The sequence below is a fragment of the Mus musculus genome, chromosome X (genome assembly GCF_000001635.26).
Source record: "Mus musculus strain C57BL/6J chromosome X, GRCm38.p6 C57BL/6J".
Taxonomy (NCBI): Eukaryota; Metazoa; Chordata; class Mammalia; order Rodentia; family Muridae; genus Mus; species Mus musculus.
In genome coordinates this window covers 83,342,951-83,365,890 of record NC_000086.7, presented here as the reverse complement: position 1 = coordinate 83,365,890, position 22,940 = coordinate 83,342,951, and the positions used below count along the sequence as shown (strand labels likewise).

The window sequence follows — 22,940 nt, the reverse complement described above, 5'->3', positions numbered from 1 at the left end:
AATTGGACATAGTACTACCAGAGGATCCTGCAAAACCTCTCCTGGGCATATATCCAGAAGATGTTCCAACTAGTAAGAAAGACACATGCTCCACTATGTTCATAGCAGCCTTATTTATAATAGCCAGAAGCTGGAAAGAACCTAGATGCCCCTCAACAGAGGAATGGATAGAGAAAATGTGGTACATTTACACAATGGAATACTACTCAGCTATTAAAAAGAATGAACTTATGAAATTCCTAGGCAAATGAATGGACCTGGAGGGCATCATCCTGAGTAAGATAACCCAATCACAAAGGAACTCACACAATATGTACTCACTGATAAGTGGATATTAGCCCAGAAACTTAGGATACCCAAGATATAAGATACAATTTGCTAAACGCATGAAACTCAAGAAGAACGAAGACCAAAGTGTGGACACTTTGCGCCTTCTTAGAATTGGGAACAAAACACCCGTTGAAGGAGTTACAGAGACAAAGTTTGGAGCTGTGACGAAAGGATGGAACATCTAGAGACTGCCATATCTGGGGATCCATCCCATAATCAACTTCCAAGCCCTGACACCATTGCACACACTAGCAAGATTTTGCTGAAAGGACCCAGATAGAGCTCTCTCTTGTGAGACTATGCTGGGGCCTAGCAAACACAGAAGTGGATGCTCACAGTCAGCTATTGGATGGATCACAGCGCCCTCAATGGAGGAGCTAGAGAAAGTACCCAAGGAGCTAAAGGGATCTGTGACCCTATAGGTGGAACAACATTATGAACTAACCAGTACCCCAGAGCTCTTGACTCTAGTTGCGTATGTATCAAAAGATGGCCTAGTCGGCCATCACTGGAAAGAGAGGCCCATTGGACTTGCAAACTTTATATGCCCCAGTACCCGGGAATGCCAAGGCCAAAAAGTGGGAGTGGGTGGGTAGGGGAATGGGGGGAGGGTATGGGGGACTTTTGGGATAGCATTGGAAATGTAAATGAGGAAAATACCTAATAAAAATATTTTAAAAAAGAAAGCCCTAGAACAAAAAGAAGCATATATACCCAAGAGGAGTAGAAGTTAGGAAATAAATTCAGGACTGAAATCAATCAAGTAGACAGAAAAAGAACTGTACAAAGAATCAACCAAACCAGGAGCTAGTTCTTTGAGAAAATCAACAAAATAGATACATCCTTATCAAAACTAACCAGAGGGCACCAAGACAGTAACCAAATCAGAAAAATCAGAAGTGAAAAGAGAGAAATAGCATAGGAATCTGAGGAAATCTAAAATTATCTGATCCTACTACAAAAGCCTATACTCAACAAAACTGGAAGATCTAAATAAGATGGACAATTTTCTAGACAAATTTCAGGTACCAAAGTTAAATCAGGATCAGATTAATTATCTAAACAGTCCCATATCCCCTAAAGAAATAGATACTGTCATTAATACTCTCCCAACCAAAAAAAGCCCTGGACCTGATGGGCTTAATGCAGAGTTCTATCATATCTTCAAAAAGACCTAATACCAATACTTTTCAAATTATTCCACAAAATATAAACAGAAGGAACCTTACCCAATTAGTTCTATGAAGCCTCAATTACTATGGCACTCAAACCACACAAAAACCCAACAAAGAGAACTTCAGATCAATTTCCCTTATGAATATTGATGTACAAATACTCAATAAAATTCTCACAAACCAAAATTGAGGACACTTCAAAAAGATCATCCATCATTATCAAGTAGGCTCCATTCCCAGTGATGCCGGGTTGATTTAATATATGGGAATTCATCAATGTAATCCACTAAAATAAACAAACTCAAAGAAAAATCCCACATTCCATTAGATGCTGAGAAAGCATTTGACAAAATCCAATACCCCTTCATGATAAAAATCTTGGAAAGATCAGAAATTCGAGGCCCATACCTAAACATAGTAAAAACATCAAACTAAATGGAGAGAAACATGAAGCAATCCACTAAAATCAGGCACTAGACAAGGCTGTCTACTCTCTCTCTACCTGTTCAATATAGTACTTGAAATACTAGCTGGAACTATTAGACAGCAAAAGGAGGTCAGAGGGATGCAAATTGGAAAGGAAGAAGTCAAAATACCACTATTTGCAGATGATATGATAGTATATGTAAGTGACCCCAAAAAATCCAGCAGAGAACTCCTAAACCTGATAAACAGCTTCAGCAATGTGGCTGGATATAAAATTAACTCAAAGAAATCAGTGGCCTTTCTCTACACAAAGGATAAACAGGCTGAGAAAGAAATTATGGAAACAATACCCTTCATAATAGTCTCAAATAATATAAAATATCTCTGTGTGACTCTAACTAAGCAAGTGAAACATCTGTATGACAAGAACTTCATTCAAGTTTCTGAAGAAAGTAATTGAAGATCTCAGAAGATGGAAAGATCCCCCATGCTCAAGGGTTGATAGGATTAATATAGTCAAAATGGCAATCCTATAGAAATCATTCTACAGATTCAGTGCAATCCCCATCATAATTCTAAATCAATTCTTCAGAGAGTGAGAAAGAGAAATTTCCAAATTCATCAGGAATAACAAAACCCCCAGGACAGTGAAAACTATACTCAACAATAAAAGAACTTCTGGGGAAATCACCATCCCTACACTCAAGCTGTACTACAGAGCAATTGTGATAAAAACTGCATGGTATTAGTACAGTGACAGACAGGTAGATCAATGTAACACAATTGAAGACCCAGAATTGAACCCACAAACCTGTAGTCACTTGATCTTTGACAAGGGAGCTAAAACCATCCATTGGAAAAAAGACAGCATTTTCAACAAATTGTGCTGGTTCAACATGCCGTTAACATGTAGAAGAATGCAAATCTATCTACTCTTAACTCTTTGTACAAAGTTCAAGTTCAAATGGAACAAGGACCTCCATGTAAAACCAGATACACTAAAACTAATAGAAAAGAAAGTGGGGAAGCACCTCGAGCACATGGGCACAGGGGAATATTCCCTAAACAGAACACCAATAGCTTATGCTCTAAGATCAAGAATTGATAAATGGGACCTCATAAAATTGCCAAGCTTTTGTAAGGCAAAAGCCACTGTCAAAAGAACAAAATGGTAACCAACATATTGGAAACAGATCTTTACCAACGCTACATCCAATAGATCACTAACATCCAATATATCCAAAGAACTCAAGAAGTTAGAATACAGAGAAACAAATAACCCTATTAAAAATGGGGTACAGAGCTAAACAAAGAATTCTCAACCGAGGAATATTGGATGTCTGAGAATAACCTAAAGAAATGTTCAACATCCTTAGTTATCAAATGCAAATCAAAACAACCCTGAGATTCTATCTTACACCAGTCAGAATGGCTAAGATAAAAAACTCAGGTGACAGCAGATGCTTGCGTGGATGTGGAGAAAGAGGAACACTCCTCCATTGCTGGTAGGATTGCAAGCTGGTACAAGCATTCTGGAAATCAGTTTGGCCATGCCTCAGAAAATTGGACATAGTATTACTTGAGGACCCATCTATACTACTACTAGGCATATACCCAGAAGATGTTCCAACATGTAATAAGGACACATGCTCCACTATGTTCATAGCAGCCTTATTTATAATAGCCAGAAGCTGGAAACAACCCAGATATCCCTCAACAGAAGAATGAATACAGAAAATGTGGTACATTTACACAATGGAGTACTACTCAGCAATTAAAAACAATGAATTCATGAAATTCTTAGGCAAATGGATGCATCTGGAGGATATTATCCTGAGTGAGGTAACCTGATCACAAAAGAACACACTTGGTATGCAGTCATTAGCCCAGAAGTTCTGAATACCCAAGATACAATTCACAGACCACACGAAGCTCAAGAAGGAAGAAGATCACAGTGTGGATACTTCAGTCCTTCTTAGAAGGGGGATCAAAATACCCATGGAAGGAGATATAGAGACAATGTTTGGAGCAGAAACTGAAGGAAAGGCCATTGAGTGACTGTCCCACCTGGGAATCCATCCCATATCCAGTTACCAAACCCAGACACTGTTGTGGATGGCAACAAGTGCTTAATGACAGAAGCCCGATATAGCTGTCTCCTGAGAGGCTCTGTCAGTGCCTGACAAAAACAGAGGTGAATGCACACAGCCATTGGACTGATCACAGAGTCTCCAATGGAGGTGCTAAAGAAAGGACCCAAGATGCTTAAGGGGTTTACAGTCTCATAGGAGGAATAACAATATGAATCAAACAGTACCCCCTGAGCTCCCAGGGAGTAAACCACCAAACAAAGAAAATACACATGGAGGGACCCTTGGCTCCAGCCGCATATGTAGCAGAGGATGGCCTTGTGGGATATCAGTGAGAGGAGAAGCCCTTGGTCTTGTGAAGGCTCGATGCCCCAGTGTAGGGGATTGCCATAACAGGGAAGAGGGAGTGGATATGTTATGGAGGAGGGGGGGATAGGAGGAGGGGGATAGGATATGGGTTTTTCGGAGGGGAAATGATGAAAGGGGATAAAGTTTGAAATATAACTAAAGGAGATATCTAATAAAAAAGAATCTTGACACTCTTAATAAAAAAAAATGAAACCTACCATGTATTGGGGCTTTATTAAATAAACGTCTATGCTGTTAGTTAGTTTTAAGGAATATAGTCCAACATTTATTTGTAGCTTACATATCCTCATAGTTCTATCTCATAATTAGTAAATATCCCAAGAAATTCCTTCCAACATACTAGATGAGTCAGGTTTTCTTTATAAACATCTCCAGTGCTTTCTTTCTAAAATATTTGCATTTAGTTAAACATTTTAATCATAGTCTCAATGATTCATACAATCCTTCTAAATACAATATATTACTTTTTAAAACTGAAACTACAGAAAATTCATAGTGTCTTCATTGCCTTGTAGTATGTGATTTTCTGAAAAAAAAAATCAGAATAAAATGTACACTCCGTATTTTTTAGGACTTAGGGACATTAATTACCAATATTCCCTTTCACTGAGATATGCATGCATTGAATGCTTTATAATTCAATGGTGAATATATATACATATACATATATATGTACATATATGTGTGTGCCATATGTTGTTATTGCTTAATTTTTTAATTTTTCTTATCTCATTTTTATTAATTAATTTTGTATGCACATGTAGTGCTTCTATAGAGGGGGTTCATGCATACCACAGACAAAGCTTATGTAGAGATTAGAGCACAACTTGTAATAGTTTTCTCCTTTTACTATATGGGAGTAGCATTATTAGGAGATGTGGCCTTATTGAAGGATGTGTGTCAATGTTGGGGCAGGTTTTGTGGTTTCCTACTCTCAAGCTACATCCAGTCTGGCACAGAGCCACTTTCTGTTGCCTAAAGATCAAACTGTAGAACTTTGAGCTCCTCCAGTCCTCCATCTTACTGCACACCACCATGATTCCTCCCATGATGATATTGGGTAGAACCTCAGAAACTATAAGTCAGCCTCAATTAAATGTTTCCATTTACAGTGTCTCTTCACAGCAATAAGACCCCAAGTAAGGCAAACTTGCATTGGAATATGAATTTAAAATTAGTATGTTTTTGTTGTGTATTGTTCTATATTGATAAAACAATATTTTGGAAGAAGTATTAGCACATTTCACAGATGATAATGTGGATCCAAATCATGGAAGCATTTGGCAAACATCCAACAGTTGCTAAGTTCAAGGGATTAAAAGGGATGTTTTTTTCTGGAGCCTGTTGAATCAGTATCTCTAATGTGCAAGTGTTTGAAAGAGGGTTTTATAAGATTTGAAGATTTATCAGTGAGTACATACTGTGCGAGTTCTTTTGTGATTGGATTACCTCACTCAAGGTGGTGCCCTTCAGGTCCATCCATTTGCCTAGGAATTTCATAAATTCATTCTTTTTAATAGCTGAGTAGTACTCCATTGTGTAAATGTACCACATTTTCTCTATCCATTCCTCTGTTGAGGGGCATCTGGGTTCTTTCCAGCTTCTGGCTATTATAAATAAGGCTGCTATGAACATAGTGGAGCATGTGTCCTTCTTACCGGTTGGAACATCTTCTGGATATATGCCCAGAAGAGGTATTGCGGGATCCTCCGGTAGTACTATGTCCAATTTTCTGAGGAACCGCCAGACTGATTTCCAGAGTGGTTGTACAAGCTTGCAATCCCACCAACAATCCCAGAAACTTAGAATACCCAAGATATAAGATACAATTTGCTAAACGCATGAAACTCAAGAAGAACGAAGACCAAAGTGTGGACACTTTGCCCCTTCGTAGAATTGGGGACAAAACACCCATGGAAGGAGTTACAGAGACAAAGTTTGGAGCTGAGACAAAAGGATGGACCATCTAAAGACTGCCACATCCGGGGATCCATCCCATAATCAGCTTCCAAACGCTGACACCATTGCACACACTAGCAAGATTTTGCTGAAAGGACTCAGATATGGCTGTCTCTTGTGAGACTATGCTGGGGCCTGGTAAATACAGAAGTGGATGCTCACAGTTAGCTATTGGATGGATCACAGGGCCCCCACTGGAGGAGCTAGAGAAAGTACACAAGGAGCTGAAGGGATCTGCAACCCTATAGGTGGAACAACAATATGAACTAACCAATACCCCCCGGAGCTTGTGTCTCTAGCTGAATATGAATCAGAAGATGGCCTAGTCGGCCATCATTGGAAAGAGAGTCCCATTGGTCATGCAAACTTTACATGCTTCAGTACAGGGGAACCCCAGGGCCAAGAAGTGGGAGTGGGTGGGTAGGGGAGTGGGTGGGGGAGCGTGTGGGGGACTTTTGGGATAGCATTGGAAATGTAAATGAAATAAATACCCAATAAAAATGATTTGAAGATTTAGTAATAGAATTAATACTTTTCTAACATTGATTAGCATTAAAATTTGGATTTCTATTTCAATTCTACATTTTACAGGTGATAAATTGAGGCAGTATATATTCAGTGAGAGATAATTGTTGTATATACTTCAAAATATATATGGCTATTTAAATCTTTCGAACCTGTAAAGTTCATATAATGTACATTTAAAGAACCATTTCAAATTCTTTTTATCTCTGATCATATGCTAACATTTGACAACCTCTCTATTATTTAGTGATAATTTTCACTCGATTAACTGAAGTCTTGAATATAACTGGCATCTGAATTGATTTTCACCTAAGCCTTAAAATACATCGTTTAGATTTGTGGCTTAATAACATAGCACTGAATTCATCTTTGTATGAGTCTAGATCTGAGTTTAATTGATACAAATTTTCCAGTTTGTGACAGACAATTTATGAGAATGGCTTATGGGACAGTTATGCTACTTTAATCCTGTCACTTCTAATACTAAATCATATTTGAAATGAATGTCCTTAGAGACCAATAATATGGGAATTTGTCATGAGGGGAGACCTTATGGAAGAATCAGAGAGTAGAACACATGTGAAATGAAAGAAGAGGAAAAGAATACCGGGGTGGCAACCTTATAATAGGGATGGTGAAATCAGGAAGGTAGACAGAGGCCTTAAACTAAAGAGTATAAAGAAGTCACATGGAAACATACTATATGATAACATGACTAAAATATAACTTTAAAAAATGAGTGGATCCTCACAGTCAGCTAATGGATGGATCACAGGGCTCCCAATGGAGGAGCTAGAGAAAGTACCCAAGGAGCTAAAGGGATCTGCAACCCTATAGGTGGAACAACATTATGAACTAACCAGTACCCCGGAGCTCTTGACTCTAGCTGCATATGTATCAAAAGATGGCCTAGTCGGCCATCACTGGAAAGAGAGGCCCATTGGACAAGCAAACTTTATATGCCCCAGTACAGGGGAACGCCAGGGCCAAAAAGGGGGAGTGGGTGGGTAGGGGAGTGGGGGTGGGTGGGTATGGGGCACTTTTGGTATAGCATTGGAAATGTAAATGAGCTAAATACCTAATAAAAAATGGGAAAAAAATGTGAATTTCGCCAGGCGTCATGGCGCATGCCTTTAATCCCAGCACTCGGGAGGCAGAGGCAGGCAGATTTCTGAGTTCAAGGCTGGCCTGGTCTACAAAGTGAGTTCCAGGACAGCCAGGGCTACACAGAGAAACCCTGTCTCAAAAAAAAAAAGAATGGAGGGATTTTGCATGGAAAGAGAATGCAGGTTCCAGAAGCTACGGGTTACTAACAGAGAACACCATGTCAGGGATATTTTCCTATAAGTTGTCAATCGACCATGCTCGAAAAGTCCCCAAAGCCTTACAAGGTATTAAAATTTTTCTTGATTGCTCATCAGAACTTGGTGGTAAGAGTCTGTTGCTAAGCAAATCACACACTTTTATTGTGGAACATACAGATATCATGCTTCCCTAGTGCTAAAAGGTGCTATGCAGCCAGCTGTGAGAGAAAAGCTATCAACAGTCTTACACAGCTGTGAACTTTCCATGCTACAATATCAAATCTCCAGACAAGGTATGCTCAGTGGAAGAAATGTGGCATCGCTGTTATGGGATAAGGAAGGACTTTCTGATTGTATTGGACACTCACCCTAAAAGAGGAAATTCATCCATGGTACTATTGGGTAGTCATAGGCTCTAGCTGGGGAGGTCGTAAACCATAGCTTTTGTTTTGGTAAATTGTCATGTTGTCAACCTGCCTCCTGAGTATGTACGTTTGTGTCCAAAAACTTGCACTGCTTTCACTATTTCTCAGAAAGGCTTCATTTTTTTTCAGTTTCTGACAGTAAACGCAGAGATTCATTATTGACCAATGTACTAAGAATAAATGACTTTTGAGTTCCGCCTTCAATATTGCCCCCTTCAAGGCTCATGAACTATTGTGAGAAAAGTACTAAAAGAGTACTAAAAGTAGGGAGGAACACAGTCTATGGGACATGATAGAGGTATAAGACTGCCAACTGTGGTTGTATGCATAGTGCTGCAGTTATAGGCCTCTGCCTGAATGTCCAGATTTAATTGTTGGAATTGACAATCACAACAGTTGCCCATTCATGTGCAACAAGCCTTCTACACACTTAGAAATCCTCTATCCCTAGAATATTTCAAACTTTGCATTCTTCTCATTTGAGAGAAAAAGGCTAAAAAATATTATAGAGCTGAATTCTAAGTGTCTCCTAATAGGAGCTATACACACACACACACCACAGAACACACACACACACACACACACACACACCACACACCACACACCACACACCACACACCACACACCACACACACACACACAAATAGGGTTTAGAAAAGATAGCATTGAAATTTGCTCTGTATGCCTTCAAGAAGCCACAAAGAAATAGAGGCTTGGATAATTTGTAAAAATCTAGAATCGGTGGGAAAACAAGCAAAGTCACATTTTAGTGTCATCCTATTTCACAGGAGTCTACACTGTCTTTTGTGTGCTTTTCAGAACTACAGCCAATTTTATTACAAATTAGCTTTGCTTTACAAATACTATAATCACAGTATCACTGTGCTTAGAAGTGATTTCTTCACAATAAGTGTTCTTTCTAAATTAAATTATTGATAACAAAAATAATGGCATGCTGAGACAACTGCCACAGAGAAATCAAATATGGTGTGTGTGTTCTACAAAGCCAAGGCGTGAGCAGAATTCAAATGGGGATAAAATGATAGGTATGTGTTGCTGTTCCTACTCAAGACCAATCAAAGATTCCTCTCTTTGCATTTCATTCCTCAAAACACCTGTGTTTTACTATTTCCCATCTCTAGCTTTGTTGCTAGCCACACCTTCAACAGTACCTAATGTCTGTGGTTATTCAGGTTATAATTTGTAAATAAGACCTGAAAATGGCACCATAATTTAGCATGCTAATGTCAATGCAGGATATCTCACAATATCCTACCCCTAAATGAAATGCTAGGGAATTAATGGCTACTGAGAAAAGGAAAATCAGTCTTTTTTAGGGACAAACTCCCTGATATGTTATCCAAAATCCCATTCCCTCCCTGTACTGACTGGTTTTGTTTGTTAAAAAAGAAAGGAGCCTTCCTTGAAGAAATGCCTCCATGACATCCAGCTGCAAGGGATCAAGGGTGGGAGGGCCTATAGTGGGTGGTGCCATCCCTGGGTTGGTAGTCCTGGGTTCTATAAGAAAGCAAACTGAGCAATCCAGGGAAAGCAAGACAGTAAAGAAACATCCCTCCACCAAGTTCCTGCCCTGTGTGAGTTCCAGTCCTGAGTTCCTTTGGTTATGAACAGCAATGTGGAAGTGTAAGCTGAATAAACCTTTTCCTCTCCAACTTGCTTTTTGGTCACGATGTTCGTGCAGGAATAGAAAACCTGACTAAGGTATTCTCCCTCTCTCTCTCTCTCTCTCTCTCTCTCTCTCTCTCTCTCTGTAATAATTAAAGGTAAGACTCAATGAATTTGAAAGGGAGTAGGGGTCACAGGAGCAACTGGAGCAGGCCAAAGAAGGGATGGAAATAATGTAAATAAAGCATTTGCTATGAAATTCTCAAAAAATAATTATTTTAAAAAGAGGGAATATAGAAATTAAAGAAGACACAGAATATATTCTCTAGCTCCTCCATTGGGTGCCCTGTGTTCCATCCAAAAGATGACTGTGAGCATCCACTTCTGTATTTGCCAGGCACTGGCATAGCCTCAAAAGAGACAGCTATATCAGGTTCCTGTCAGCAAAATCTTGCTGGCATATGCAGTAGAGTCTGGGTTTGGTGGCTGTTTATGGGATGGATTCCCTAGGTGGGGCAAGACTCTGGATGGTCCTTCCTTCCATCTCAGCTCCAAACTTTGTCTCTGTAACTCCTTCCATGGGTATTTTGTTCCCCATTCTAAGGAGGAATGAAGTATCCACACTTTGCTCTTCCTTTTTATTGAGTTTCATGTGTTTTGCAAATTGTATCTTGGGTATTCTAAGTTTCTTGTCAGTGAGTGCATATCATGCGAGTTCTTTTGAGATTGGGTTACCTCACTCAGGATGATATCCTCCAGATCCATCCACTTGCCTACGAATTTCATAAATTTATTGTTTTTAATAGCTGAGTAGTACTCCATTGAGTAAATGTATCACATTTCCTGTATCCATTCCTCTGTTGAGGGACATCTGGGCTCTTTCCAGCTTCTGGTTATTATAAATAAGGCTGCAATGAACATAGTAGAGCATGTGTTCTTATTACAAGTTGGAATGGAACACAGGGCCCCCAATGGAAGAGCTAGATAAAGTACTCAAGCACCCGTAAAGGTCTGCAACCCTATAGGAGGAACAGCAATATGAACTAACCAATACGCTCAGAGCTTGTGTCTCTAGCTGCATATGTAGCAGAAGATGACCTAGTCAGCCATCATTGGGAGGAGAGGCCCTTGGTCTTGTGAAGATTACATGCCCCAGTACAGGGGAATGCCAGGGCCAGCAAGTGGGAGTGGGTGGGTTGGGGAGTAGGGTGGGTGGGGGGATATAATGGACTTTAGGGATAGTATTAGAAATGTAAATGAAGAAAATATCTAATAATAAAAAGCAGAACAAAAAATTGTCTCAAAAAGCAAACAAAAATGTTTTAAAGAAATAAAAAGAAAAAGAAAATACAGGAACTGATTTAACTTGGAACAATAAATATGACTATGTAACTTTTTCTGCCTCAAGGGGTTCTGTATTCTGTTACCTGGTTGACAAAGTGACCATAATCCACCACTTCTTCCTGTGAGCACATGAAATAACTTTTTCTCAAAAGTGAATTATTTCCTCATTTTCCCAGAAAGGTAAAGAAATGGGCAGCATTAGGATACAGGTTTTCAAAACACACCTGATCCAGAAAAACAGAGGAAGAACATGTAGGCAGTTGAGTGCATTGCATGCTGCTCCACTTTCTCCAACACCCAACTAACTTCTTCACTTTCTTTGATTGAGATGATTACATCGTCTGTGAATTTAAATGCCCCTCCCCACATGCCCAACACATTCATTTATGGCAGTAACGATTTATAAATGGCACTCTAAGGATATCAGAGAGTTGGTTTGAAAAGGCACAGCTCACCAGGTTATTCTTTGTGAGTATTTAAATATATTTTTTGGTATTGTATCATGTTTTAAGCATCTGTCTCAAGATGCTTTACCCAAAGCTAGACATCATAACAAGTTAGTAGATTTCTCTTTTGATTTAGAGGTTGTAATGGTTATTAAATTACCTAGCCACTCAGTGCCTCACTGTCCATCTAGTCTAACTTTGCTTTGTTTGTTTCCTCTGTTTAATAGCAGGACAGTTAATACTGTATTTGGCTTTACAGGGTACGTAGACTTTTATAATCAGTATGCTGATAGTTGTCCTAATGGATTAGATATTAAAAGTTATATTATTTCTTTTTTTCCTTATGAATATCACCGGATACTTCTGTTGACCTCCAGCCATTCTTTAGCATTGAAAAATAACATTCTTGATAATGACAAAGATTGGCTTTGTTAATGCCTGGAGAAAGGTATGGAGTTGTTCTTGGGAAAATTAAATACAATTGTTAAACTGTTGTGTCTTGTAAACCAAACTTTGTAGGGAAAATTTATACAAAATGAGCAATATTTTATATGTCTACTATGTTTGAAGCATCCAGAGACATGAAGTGACTACTCTATATTTATAATATGTTTACATTATTCATGTTTACCATTAAAAACTCTATTATTAAAATGATTAATTTAATACTTTAAAAATATTCTACAATTAAATTTCATTATAAAGTATTTCTATAATGCTGTCTTTGCTTTTGATTTTAATCCCCTTCAGTAGAAAATTCTTTAAATACTCTTCCAATAGAGTTCTTTATTATTCATTCTTGTAATATTGGCTTTTGAAAAACTACTATTTTTAACTATTGAATATACTATAATGTTGTTAGTTGTAATCATTATCATGTTATTTTGAGCAGAATCAAATCGCTAGCCACAGTTCACTATATTCTACCCTTCATAGCCTACCTCGCTATGCCTTTTCATCTTTACTTGATTTTCAACATTGTCCTCTCAAACTGCTGAGTTCCCATTCCAAATGCTTCTATACCTCAAGGTATTTTTTATTATTCTGCCTGGACCCTTCTTATGGTTAATTAAAGGTCTCATTTCCGTTAGGTCTTATATAATACCTAACCAGGAAGTCTTTAGAGTTCTCCTATTTGAGTCAACATTACCCATTTGTATAGTGTAACTAGATTATAGATACTACATAGACACTACATATACAGTATATATACAACAATATGTATATGTATACACACACGTGCGCGCACACACACACACACACACACACACACACACATATATATACCACACACACAGTATAACATATATATGGTAACATCTACCATATAAATCTATACATAGCCTTTCCAGCATTTTTATGTCTTATTAATGACTATAAACCTTTGTGTTATTATTCATTTCCTACATGGTAGGGCTCTTTACAAGTTTCCTTTAGACCATTTTATGCTAATATCAGAAAAGCTGAAAATTTACAGCTGGAAAGTAATCAAATTTGTAATGTTTCTATAAAATAACCTTGTCATGGTAAATGTGACAATGACACTACATTCATAAATACAACTAGTTACTTTACAGTTACATTCTTGCATCTTTTTTGTTATGACCAGATAATCTGAGAAATATATGCGAGACTATAGTTTATTACAAATCTATTAAATATTCCAGTTATTTTAAGAGTATGTGATCAATGCTTTTAAAATTAACTTTTAAAAGATGTTTTATAACCAGAAAGCTACCAATGATGCCTTGTAAATGTACTTGTCAATTAGAAATGTTGTAGGAGTTAATATAAAAGGAAAAGTGTCTCCCTCTAAGGCCATGATGAAAAATGTAAGCTGAGCTTTTCTCAGGGGAGACTAGATGCCCTCCTCCATTCTGATCACTCATTTATCTATGATTCTTTACCTTTTCTAATACATCATATATATTTTTATCCAGGTATACTAAATAATTCTTCCCCCTATGCTAAAATGGTTGTTGTTTTTCTGTTGAATGTACATGTTTGATGTGGGCTTAGTAACTGCTATCTTGAATCTTACAAAGTTCATTATCATTAGCACTGAACATGTATAATGGACTCAGTTTATCTATTAAAATAATTCGTTCACCTAACATCTGGAAATAATACACCATCCTTATCCGGTACAGGTCTAACTTTTCTCTGTCCTCTATGGCTGTATACATTGGCTTCCAGAATTACATTAGCTGCAAGCACACACAAAGAAAGTAGCACATGGGCTCAGAATAAGAGCATCTGTGGTTTACAAGAGAGATTAAGAAGATTTCTCTACAATCGGGCTGAAGCCTTTACACAAATATTAAGCATGCTGTTTCCTGGTGTGCAGACTGTTCCGGTCACCACTTACATTATTTTTCTGTAAGACCCGCAGTGCCTTGTTGACATTGTTCAGGGCATGAACTCTTGTAGATCCCTTTTCTTTTGGCTAAAAAAAAGGGGAGAAATTGTTTTTACTAGAAAAGAAAGAGACAAGAAATTCTACCTGAAAAAAATAAAAAAATGTATAAATTTCACTTTTCAGTTTGAATATTTTACATTTAAATGAACACAGACTGTGTAGCATTTATTTAAAAAGTCTGCAGGCTTTGGGCTAATTATCTTTGGCATAGTCCATCTTTAGAATAAAGAATATACCTCCTAGGAAAGAAATCATTTTTCCCTTTACAATATAATTTGAGATGATTGCTCCTTCATTTTTTTTAGCCCCAGTGTGCATTATTATAAGACCATCAATAATGGAAAACATTAGCAAAATACAAAAGGCCAGTAACCAGGAAGATATAAAAGAAACTTTATTTCTATACATTTTAAGAAAAGTTTGAAGGAGATGTGAATCTCTTGGCTTGCCCAGTTTCCACTCAGTATCTAGCTAATCATACATGCACACAACAGCAACCCTGTTTTAAATTAGTTGGTCATAAAAAGAAGCAGCATAAAAGTAGAAGGGGCTTGTAGAAAAGAAAAAGTGATTCAACAAGGAGGGCACAGGAGATAGAAGTGGAGGCAAGTCTGATCAAAATAAATTTGAAATTGTCAAAAAAAACGTAATACAGTACATAATTTTCAAATTTATATTATTTTAATGCCATGTGGTCAATAACATAGAGCTTCCCCCAAACAAACAAGCAAGCAAACAAACAAACAAAACCCAATATTAGAGTATGAGAGTCTTAAATTATTCAGCAGTAAATAGGGCATACTTAATACACTCAATCCCCCATGTTCCAAGGATATCCTCAGAAGAGGAAGGAAATAAGCCATAAATACCAGCCATAGATGATAACAAGGAAAATGTGTTTTCTAGACACAACAGGACACATACACATTGGAACAAACACAGTGATTGTGACAAGATCTGTTTAAGAGAAAATCCCTATATAAAAAGTGAAAGGTGGGCATAAAATCACACCACTAGCCGAGGAGATATTGGTGTTTGCTAACAGAAGGAAGAGGAAGAGTCAGTTTTCATTAATGATGTGACTCTTGGTAGACTGGCCACACCCTATGGTAGGTTCCACCCCTAAGACAAGCTTGGCAACATAAACAAGACTCAATGGGGTAAAGAAGAAAAATAAAGAAGAATGGTTCTGAAAGTTGGATAGGCAGGCATGGAAATATAGAAATGGTGCTAATGGTCAGAGTTGGGGCAGGAGGGATGAATATTTTCAAAATACATTGCATGAAATTTTCAAATAATTAACAAAATATTGTTAAAATATGTAATGCTAATAAAGGTTAAAGAAGACTCTTGCTTTGACTACTGTCTGACATAGTAGTCCTCATCACTGGAATTAAAAATTTCAGTAACCAGATTTCTTAGTTCACACTTTTAATCCCAAAGTCATATTCCATCCTTAAATTTTTAAGCTAGCATCTGCATAATCAAGTAATATATATATTATTTTTCCTAATTGGTGAGTTTTAGAAATTCTACTGCTATGATGCTCATATTTATTCCCTTTTCATTATTATTATAATTATTATTATTATTATTATTACTATTATTACTATTATTATTATTATTGTTTGGAAACAGAGCTTGACATATTTTCTAGTCTGGCTTCAATGCCACTATCCTCTAGCTTCCACTGTCTATAGGCTGGAATTACAGGTGTGTGACATTACACCTGGCTCTTATCCATTTTTTTTCTTAATGTAAGTTCTTATTAGCGATTCCCAAGAATGTATCAGAAGCTTATTTCCTACTCATAATTTCTCCTCAATATCTTCAGCAATGACATCATTGGATCAAGTCAGCTAACCAAACCAGTGATTTATATAGCTCTCTTTTCACCCTTGGTTTAGTTAAAGGCATGACTTCCAAGACTGGATTGTGTGGGTTCAACTTTCTTCTTCCACTTTTGGTCTATGTGCCCTTGAGAACCTTCTCAATCTCTCCATACTCCAGTTTTCTCATTTATTAAAACAGAACAAATAAAATGCATGTTCCATAACATTAAGTGAAATATATGTAAAGCATTTAAATGGGGTTTTCAACATAATAAGTTAAGATGTTTGCTGTATGAAATTTGTGGTATATGTGAGGTACTTCACATTATTATTAAGAACTTGAAATGCCAAATTATTTCATACCAATTGCATATGTAATTATCCTAAACTTAAGAAATAACACATATTCATGGAAATTATCAGTGGAGTAAGGATCCACCATTTCATATGTACCTGTGAAGTCAGAATTTTCACATTTATTTTCTTGCCATTTCCTTATCTTATACATTTATAGAATAAATAATGTAGTATTCTACATTTTATTTTTGCCTGTGCTTTCTAAGAGTCTTCCCATCCTTCTGAAGACTTCCATACCCTAGAGAAACTTACTATTTCAACTGGCTGTACAGCTTCCAAATCTAATTTTAAGCCTTCTAATCTCCAAGATGACTTGACTAATACTCTTTGTTAAAGATCATGGATGTTTGGCTCCTGAAACTTCCTGAAACTCTAGTCATAGCCTCATGAACAGGAATCTCTACTTTTCATATTATAGAACATTTAATCCATGAAGGTCAAAGTGAGAGCAGCTGATATTTTTGTGTTTTCTTACCTATCACCACACAAGAGGAAGAAGAAAAGGCACAGAAATGTATCTTTAAAGCAACACAGAAAAAATTGACATAAATGAGCACAAGTTATGAAAGAATAACCTTAAACAACTAAGAGCAAGACTTGTTTGTGCATTTATAAACAGAATTGACAGAAAATATGGGTTGCTCACAACAGTCTTTAATCTATCAATATCATAAAGTAATATATTCTGAATGTATACATATGTACATAAAGTCTGGACATAATGACATTAAGATTAAGCATACACTATATCTTCCAATTGGCTACATGACAAAATCTTAACTGTACAGCATTTGAATGTTTTATGTTAGGAAGTTATCAACCTAAATTCAAAATTCTCATCAATATATCAAACATACATATTAGTAACATTATACAGACAGAATAGGTTATGCTGATATATATATATATATATATATATATATATATATAGCTATTAGTGAAAAGAGGACATGAATTTGATGAAGAGCAGAGAGGATTATTGGGGTATGTTAGAAGGAGAAAAGAGAAGGGAGAGAGGTTATAATTATATTATAATCTCAATAATAAATATAAAATAAATGAATAATAAACTTGAAAATATATCAGTTTAAATTAACTTAATGACATATTCACGCTGCATAGCTACTGTAATTTACATTAAAGTGTAAACATAAAGTATGTCTTTTAATCACTATCATAGCCATGCTTACATACAACAAAATATTTCATTGAATTAAAAGCCAATATTAACTAATTTTAAATGTTCATTAAAAGTTTTCAATAAGAAGGAGAAGACTTAGGTTTTTAATGGACTGTCAGAACACAGAGAAACACAGAGAGCAAAATAGGTAAACACACGAACAGAGCAAAATACTGGGCAATGTCTGACAGGACAGACACCGATTTGGCTTGGTGCAAAAGAATTGCAGGAGGCAAGTCAGAGATAGGATGTTGGCCAATTCTACCTTTGAAGGACAGCTAGAATTTTTTTCTTTTTTATAGTATATAAAAAATGTCATTCTGGAGAGCTCTGGTAAAGGGCAAAGAGAACAGAATAAGATAATAATTGAACAAAACTCATTAGATATGCAGAATGTATGACTAGGTGAACTGGACTCTTAAACCCTACTTAAAAGAATAATAGAGATCTTAAAAATAAGATGTTTGAAGTCAGCAGATTAGGATTTAAGAGTTTTTCTCCATTATGAGGCTTTCATTAACTGAACTCAGACTCCTCTATGACTGTAGTGACCTATAACATTGTACAACTATGCTTTCTCTCCCCAAATGAATGATCTAACGCTGTACAAGTTAACAGTTCTCAAAAGAAAATTATATTTTCTTCACAGAAGCATTTGGATATCAGACTAAACTACCTATATTTTTATTATAGTGTACCAAAATATTTTTGTTGTTTATAAAATAATACAGGTACATTAAAAATAGTTGAAAAATATAAAATAACACAAAGCTAAATATAAAGTCACTATACATAAAAACTTTATTCAGTTAGTCTTTAAGAAAGATTTTTAAATAATAAAATCACAGAATGTTTATTAATTAACTGGATATATTACTGAAATTTTTACTTTGCTATTCTTCACATGATAGACAATACAAAAAGGAAAATTGTAATATGAATTATTCTATTTTGTTCAGGAGTAGGTACTGTATTAATTATCTGGCCAATACATCGAGGAGTCTCATTAGATCACCCAAATAAAACTTCTTTTGGGGCACTTGACATTTTACTGAGGTTATCATAAATTTCAGAAAAACCTTCTGGCTGGAGAGAGGTCTCAGTGTACAAGTGTGAGGAACAGAATATGTGTCCTCAGTGCCCACTTAGAAGCCATGTAGACATGATGGTGGCCTGTCTATAATCCAAGGGATCAGTAGGCAAAGACAGGTACCCCAGAAGAAAGCTGGCACGATACACTCACTGAATCAATGAAGTTGGGTTTCAAGTAGAGAGTAATTGAGGAAGATCTGGAAGTCAACATTTGCCTACACACATATGCACACAAGTGCTTGTATACCTGCATATAAACATATATTCACTCCCACATACAAATGCATGCAGTAAAAAAGAAGGAAGGAAGGAAGGAAGGAAGGAAGGAAGGAAGGAAGGAAGGAAGGGAGGGAGGGAGGGAGGGAAGGGAGGGAGGGGGAGGGGAGGGGAGGGAAGGGAGGGGAGGGGAGGGGAGGGGAGGGAAGGGAGGGGAGGGGAGGGGAGGGAAAGGGGAAAAGGGGGAAAGGGGGAAAGGGGAAAAGGGGGAAAGGGGGAAAGGGGGAGAGTGGGAAAGGGGGAAAAGGGGGGAAAGGGGGAAAAGGGGGGAAAGGGGGAAAAGGGGGGAAAGGGGGAAAAGGGGGGAAAGGGGGAGGGGGGAAAGGGGGGGGAAGGGGAAAGGGGGAAAGAAGATTCCTACCAGTTTTTGCCCTGTAAGGCCTTCCAAGAGGTCTAGGAGGCGTTTTCCATCCTGCAGGTCACTGAAGAGGTTGTCTATGTGTTGCTTTCCAAACTGAAATAAAAAAAAACACTTGAAGACAGCATACTTTTTATGATTCATATCTATGATGAAGCTTTTGGGAATTTAAAGCTGTATTTGGTAATATTTGGTGTTTACAATTAATAAGGTACCAAGAGTGATAGATGAAAAAGAAAGCTCAATTTAATAAGCAGGGTCAAAGAAATTATAACATTAGGACAAATTATTTGAATTGCTAATTATGGCTATTTTAAAATTTACAGTGTAATTTATCCAATAAATCAGTCAGATTGTTCAATATCCTTTGTCACATTTTACACAAAATGATTTTAAAAACTTCCTGTTCTCATTTTTGACAATTCAAACTTTGGAATTACCCAGTTTAGGTAGTTAATAATCTTGAAGCCTATTGCACCTGATAATCTCAGTGGTCTTCCATCCAAGTCCCCAGTAATTCCTGTTGGTCTCCCACCCACATGTTAACCAGGCCCAACCATGCTTACCTTCTGGGATCAGATGAGATTAAGAGTGTTCAATGTGGTATGGCTAATGATTTAAACAGTGAAAACAAGTCTAGTAAGGCTTTTCTCTTGGTTTTATAGGTTATCTACTAAGACATTCCATCAAAGAGCCTAAAAGTTACTCTAACTCCTAACATTTTTGGAGTTAAGTACAGATTGGAGGCACTGAACTGTGCAAGTAGGTTCTGTCACCATTGTATCATTTGTGTCATGTTTCTGTCATTCTGTCATGACATGCTTGTCATAGTTATGCATTCATCTTGCAGGAGTAGGTGAGACCAAGTATTTGACTATGTGAACTTTTATTACAAAACTAGAAGATTGCAAAGTCAAGATTTTGTGCCAGGTCCAGAAAACTTCTGAAGCCTTTATTCTTTCCATCTTACCACTTTATCATCTTTCTATTCATTATCTTACAAATATATTGTTTGTTATGATATACACACCAAAAGACTTGCTGGTTTTGGTTAAAAATTCTACAATTGCTTCATATGAAATTCTTTTCAGCTCTTTGATTGCCCATGTTATCTTCAAAGATTTAGTCCATCTAGCACTAAGTTTATGGTGCACCAATAAACTTAAGTGAGAAGCTGGATGTGGCACACATTGGTAAATCAGACATATAATGTCTCTGACAGAAGTTCTTGCCCATCCAGGAAAATATGTTCATGAATGATAATATCACACACAGGAAATTACATGGGTCCAGGAGAACATAACTGTGCAAAGTACCAGAGTCTATGGAGCAGAATCAGGAATTGCTATCCCAGGGTATCAAATGGCAGGCCTAATATGAGGCTTAAACTATTCGACTTTACTTATCACCTACTTAGGCTGCAAACAAACTTTGACATTGTACTGGGAGCAATGAGCAGACATAGCAGGTAAAGTAAATATCTCAAGTGTTAAGGTATAAGTAGTGGTGGAGGGAGGATAAAGGAAAGATGGAGCAGAGGGGATGAGCTTTGTTAAAACACATTTGCAATTCTAAGAAATAATAATAAAAAATCAAACCCAGAAACCTCACTACACACCCCCCCCAAAAAAAGAAAATTCCTGGATGCAAGAAACAAGACAATTTTGATACTTCTAAAACAAAAGACATAAAAGATGGATTCTTCCTACATCTGGACAGGAATATCAATGATGGTACCTGTGTCTGTCTAGTGCCTTCTATAAAGAAAAACTTAGCTCTTGAAGATAAGTCACTGATTCTTGCATGATAAGTTTTTGTGATATCAAGTATGGACTATTTTTTTAAAAACTAGCTTTTGTATTGAAACTGTACTACAATGGTGCTTTTGAAACATCCAGAGAAAGAATGAAAATAATAGGAAACTTAACATGATGAAAGTTTTTAAAGTAGGGTTATGATATATAATATATAAACAAATATTAAAACAACAGTGACATTTAAGCAGAAAAATGAGTGTATACGTCTCAAGATCTTCATATGTAAACATATGTTAACATGTAAAATTAAGAGTTTTTCAAGTGAATTAAAATCCATCTAGAACAAAAGGAAGCAAATTCACCCAAGAGGAGTAGAAGGCAAGAAATAATAAACTCAGGGGTGAAATCAACCAAGTGGAAACAAGAAGAACTATTCAAAGACTCAACCAATCAAGGAGCTGGTTCTTTGAGAAAATCAACAAGATAGATAAACCCTTAGCCAGACTCACTAGAGGGCACAGGGAAAGCATCCTAATTAACAAAATCAGAAATGAAAAGGGAAAAATAACAACAGATCCTGAAGAAATCCAAAACACCATCAGATCCTTCTACAAAAGGCTATACTCAACAAAACTGGAAAACCTGGATGAAATGGACAAGTTTCTAGACAGATACCAGGTACCAAAGCTAAATCAAGATCAGGTTAATGATCTAAACAGTCCTATATCCCCTAAAGAAATAGAAGCAGTCATTAGTCAATAGTCTCCCAACCAAAAAAAGCCCAGGACCAGATGGGTTTAGCACAGAGTTCTATCAGACCTTCAAAGAAGACCTAATTCCAGTTCTTCACAAACTATTCCACAAAATAGAAATGGAAGGTACTCTACCCAACTCATTCTATGAAACCACAATTACTCTGATACCTAAGCCACAAAAAGACCCAACAAAGATAGAGAACTTCAGACCAATTTCCCTTATGAATATCGATGCAAAAATCCTCAATAAAGTTCTTGCTAACCGAATCCAAGAACACATCAAAACAATCATCCATCCTGACCAAGTAGGTTTCATCCCAGGGATGCAGGGATGGTTCAATATACGGAAATCCATCAACGCAATCCAGTATATAAACAAACTGAAAGACAAAAACCACATGATCATCTCGTTAGATGCGGAAAAAGCATTCGACAAGATCCAACACCCATTCATGATAAAAGTCTTGGAAAGATCAGGAATTCAAGGCCCATACCTAAACATGATAAAAGCAATCTACAGCAAACCAGTAGCCAACATCAAAGTAAATGGTGAGAAGCTGGAAGCAATCCCACTAAAATCAGGGACTAGACAAGGCTGCCCACTTTCTCCCTACCTATTCAACATTGTACTTGAAGTCCTAGCCAGAGCAATTCGACAACAAAAGGAGATCAAGGGGATACAAATTGGAAAGGAAGAAGTCAAAATATCACTTTTTGCAGATGATATGATAGTATATATAAGTGACCCTAAAAATTCCACCAGAGAACTCCTAAGCCTGATAAACAGCTTTGGTGAAGTAGCTGGATATAAAATTAACTCAAACAAGTCAATGGCCTTTCTGTACACAAAGGATAAACAGGATGAGAAAGAAATTAGGGAAACAACACCCGTCTC

The 22,940-nt window shown here is 36.9% G+C and overlaps 1 protein-coding gene across 10 annotated transcripts in view; it reads right to left on the bottom strand.

Moving 5' to 3' along the window:
- Dmd (dystrophin, muscular dystrophy) overlaps positions 1–22,940 on the bottom strand; it is a 2,390,387-nt gene that overhangs the window by 1,839,160 nt on the left and 528,287 nt on the right. For all 10 annotated transcript variants that reach the window (XM_006527768.3, XM_017318379.2, XM_017318378.1 and 7 more), the window contains exons 3-4: positions 19,537–19,629; positions 14,388–14,465 (exon numbers count right to left, since the gene is read on the bottom strand). In XM_006527768.3, the coding sequence (XP_006527831.1) occupies positions 14,388–14,465; positions 19,537–19,629 (171 nt within the window). The remainder of the gene's footprint in view (positions 1–14,387; positions 14,466–19,536; positions 19,630–22,940) is intronic.